We start from the raw sequence: 3549 nt of genomic DNA on the forward strand, positions 1-3549 counted from the left end.
AAATACCTACGGTTTATCCGAGAAACGCGAAGACAGAAAGAAAATCGTACGTAACGAAAACGAAAATGCAAACAACAACGCTACACGAGATGCCTCCGATGATAACGAGACGACGAACGATGACGTTTTTCACGATCTCACGCAAACATCCGATATACCATCGCCATTACATTCCAATAGTAACACAGATATTACAGCGAAAAATTTCGAAATTTCGAGCGAGCATAATCATATGATGAAAAGCATCGAGGAAATACTGGAAAGAGTACCGAAATCTTATCGTAAGCATGCACACTTACTGATGAAACATTTGCTTCAAAAAGCTGTGCCCGATAAACTTAGTTTGGACGAGCACGGAATCGTGACTATAGATGGTAACGTCGTGAAAGATTCGAATATCGCAGTCTTAATAAACGAAGCGAGAGAAAAACCGTTAAAGCAGTGGGTAGAAATCAGTTTGCACGATTACTCTGTGTGTTGAACATACCTTCTGCACTGGTGAGAAATAAAAGTTTATTGTCCGCGCACGCTGATGCTGTAAACATTGTACAACTTCGACCGCGCGCGAGTTCCACGCCTGTTACATCGAAAGAGCGAGTTCCACGTCGATTGTATCGAGAGCCCGAGGAAGGAGAAAAACATAAAAATTACGAACAAGAAATAAACGAGGAAAGCTCGCTGATTCTTTCTCGCGCATGAAAAACTGATACCTCCGTATCGGTTGGAAAAAATTGAGATAACGATGACGTTTGAAAAACTATACTACGATCCGTCGAATTATGCGAGTTATTCGACGGTGGATAATCTAACTCGCGCTGTTAAACCGAATTTCTCACGGGGAGAGGTCATACGCTGGCTCGAATTGCAAGACACGTACACGTTGCACAGGTCATTGCACAGAAAATTTCCGCGATTGCATTACAACGTGACAAACATTGACGATGTGTGGGAGGCAGATTTGATCGAACTCCGAAATCTAAAAAGTTACAACGACGGTTATTCCTATCTGTTAGTAATTATCGATGTATTAAGCAAATATGTCTGGGTAGAACCGCTACGTGACAAAACGAGCAACAGTGTGATAAAAGCTTTTCAACGCGTACTAGCAAAAAGCGAAGGACGAGTACCTGTATACTTACAAACGGACAAGGGTAAAGAATTTGTCGCGCACCTAATGCAAAAATTCCTTAAAGAAAACGATATTCGTTTCCGAGTAACATGCAATCCGGACATTAAAGCCGCCGTTGTTGAGCGCTTCAACACTGAAGAAGCGAATGTGGCGTTATTTCACGCATAAAAATACGCGACGCTACGTCGATGTTCTATAGGGCGTACGTGCTTACAATCACACGCGTCACTCGTCCATGAGAATGCAACCTGCGGTAGTAACGAGAGAAAACGCTCGTATCGCACGTGAAAATATATCACGTCGTTGGAAAAACAACATATTAAAGAAACGAACGCAAAAGATTAAATATCGCGTTGGAGATCTCGTTCGTATCAGTAGGGCGAAAGCAGCCTTCAAGAAAGATTACGAGGCTAAATGGAGCGAGGAAATATTGCAAATTTATCGTATTCTCGATTGGCGAAATCCTCACGTGTACGAGCTGCGAGATTTAGCAGACGAAGTCATAGACGGTATTTTTTATGAGCAAGAATTAGCACGAGTTGAGAAGAACCTAGAGGAAGAACAATTTATTGTTGATCGTGTGATAAAGAGTAGAGGGCGAGGGGCTAATAAGCAAGTGCTAGTTAGCTGGCTGGTTATCCCCTTCAGTAAGATTGATACCTGGATTCCGACATCGAGTTTAATTTCTCTTCGCGATGGAGGAGGAACAATTTCTTCTGGTACTTCTGAGTAACAGTAGTATGCACCATTTTCCTAATAATACAACGTCGTCCTTCATCATGGAATTACTTTATTCTATAGTGTTGCATGGAGAATAGGAGGTTGCGATAAGTGAGATTCAATTTCCTTTTTACACGTACGTCATAACGAAAATGTGATCAGATTCGTCGACGTTAAACCCGATGAGGAGACGAATGGCCCGTTTACGGCAAAAGAAGCTTCATTTCCAAATGGAATTTACAACGATATCCACGAGCTTATTGAGGCGATTAATATCGCGTGTAAAAATGTCGAATCGCATTTTTATTTCGAACAGCAAAGAGCGTCTGGCGGCAAAGTCAACATAATTTATTATTAACTGCGACGAAAAATGCAAAATGCTACATAATATAAACTTTTCCGATAATCTTCTACGAATGCTAGGTTTCTCAATAGCAATTTCTAATAAAAATGAATTGCATTCCAGGCTCTCGATACGTAAATCTAATTCCAATGAGACAGAAGAGAAAATTTTTCTTACTCATGGATTTAATAAGAAGACGGGGCAATCACGTACAGTCGGTTATTGGAGTGTCGAACCCTATAGTTTATGGCGTGCTATCCCTGATAAAATGTTCATATATTGCGATATTTGTGCGCCTTATATAACAGGCGATGTGTAATTCCTCTTCTCAGAATAGTACCGCTCGAGATACGCAGTAATTATGCATTTGGTGCAAATTTGGTGAAACATTTCTCATTTCCAAATTATATCCCCTTGCAGCGAACAAATTTCAGAACGATCGAAATAGATATAAGAGATCATCTTGGAAATAAAATTCCATTCGAATTCGGTACGCTGACTGTGACACTGCACTTTAAACGTAAGCAATAACTTTCTTTCGTATGCGCGAGCGTGAAGGTAACGCTAGTCTATAGTTAACAACTCGCAATGGAATATGAGGAGTATTTTGATGCGTGGGATACTGGTAGCAGAGGTGGAATTCCACGTGTTTTCGTCGGATCACCCTATCAGCACGGGCATGGAATCCGAAGCTTTCTCGGTGAGTTATTCAGAAAAAACCACTATCTTTTCTAAATATAATAAAAATGCGCGTGCTGTAAGAAAAGAAGCTTTACGCGCTGGAATTAACGTGATAGAAGACGTTGAAAATAATAAACCGTTAAAGGAAGCGGTCAAAGTCGGCTCGCGGAATCGAGGGGTAATCTGAAGAGAAAATCCAAAGAAAAAATAAGCTCCCTGATGAGGGGATCTGGATATAAAATATCCACGAAATCCGCGGCGCTTCAGTTTCCACTCGGTGATCGAAATAGACGTATCGCGCATTGTAAACGGCGTCGGGGGGTCAAAAGAAAATCATTGAGAAGTACCATAGGGAAGAAAAGCAAAAAAGTGACAAAGAAAAAGAAAATTCGTGCTGCTGGAAGAAAAACTAAAAAACCATCCGCTAGGAAACATCGTGGCAAGAAACGCGACATATTCTCTTAATTGAGATACGATTTCGCTGCTGGAGAAGAGCATGTCCTTTTTTCATACCCACTCGAGCGAGTGTATGAAGAGCGAACTCGATCTCTTCTCTCTGCCACCTACGCAAACCAGCATTGAGAGTTCGCAATGGATTTATTACAAACCCGTTCGCAGACGACTCGCTCATAGAATTCGTCATACCCCGCATGGAGAAGACTATCTGGACCTCACT

General features: G+C 41.4%; 1 protein-coding gene across 1 annotated transcript; it reads left to right on the forward strand.

Annotated features, from left to right (window-relative positions):
- Positions 1 to 1370: 1370 nt before the first annotated feature.
- Positions 1371 to 1862, forward strand: LOC108746492. The gene has a single exon (XM_018483305.1). It carries the CDS (start codon positions 1371 to 1373, stop codon positions 1860 to 1862), a length of 492 nt encoding a protein of 163 aa, XP_018338807.1.
- The last annotated feature ends 1687 nt before the right edge of the window (positions 1863 to 3549 follow it).

Source organism: Trachymyrmex septentrionalis, unplaced genomic scaffold (assembly GCF_001594115.1).
Source record: "Trachymyrmex septentrionalis isolate Tsep2-gDNA-1 unplaced genomic scaffold, Tsep1.0 scaffold173, whole genome shotgun sequence".
NCBI lineage: Eukaryota > Metazoa > Arthropoda > Insecta > Hymenoptera > Formicidae > Trachymyrmex > Trachymyrmex septentrionalis.

Coding starts and splice junctions, on each gene's coding strand:
- LOC108746492 (XM_018483305.1), top strand. CDS start 1,371: ATGCAACCTGCGGTAGTAACGAGAGAAAACGCTCGTATCGCACGTGAA.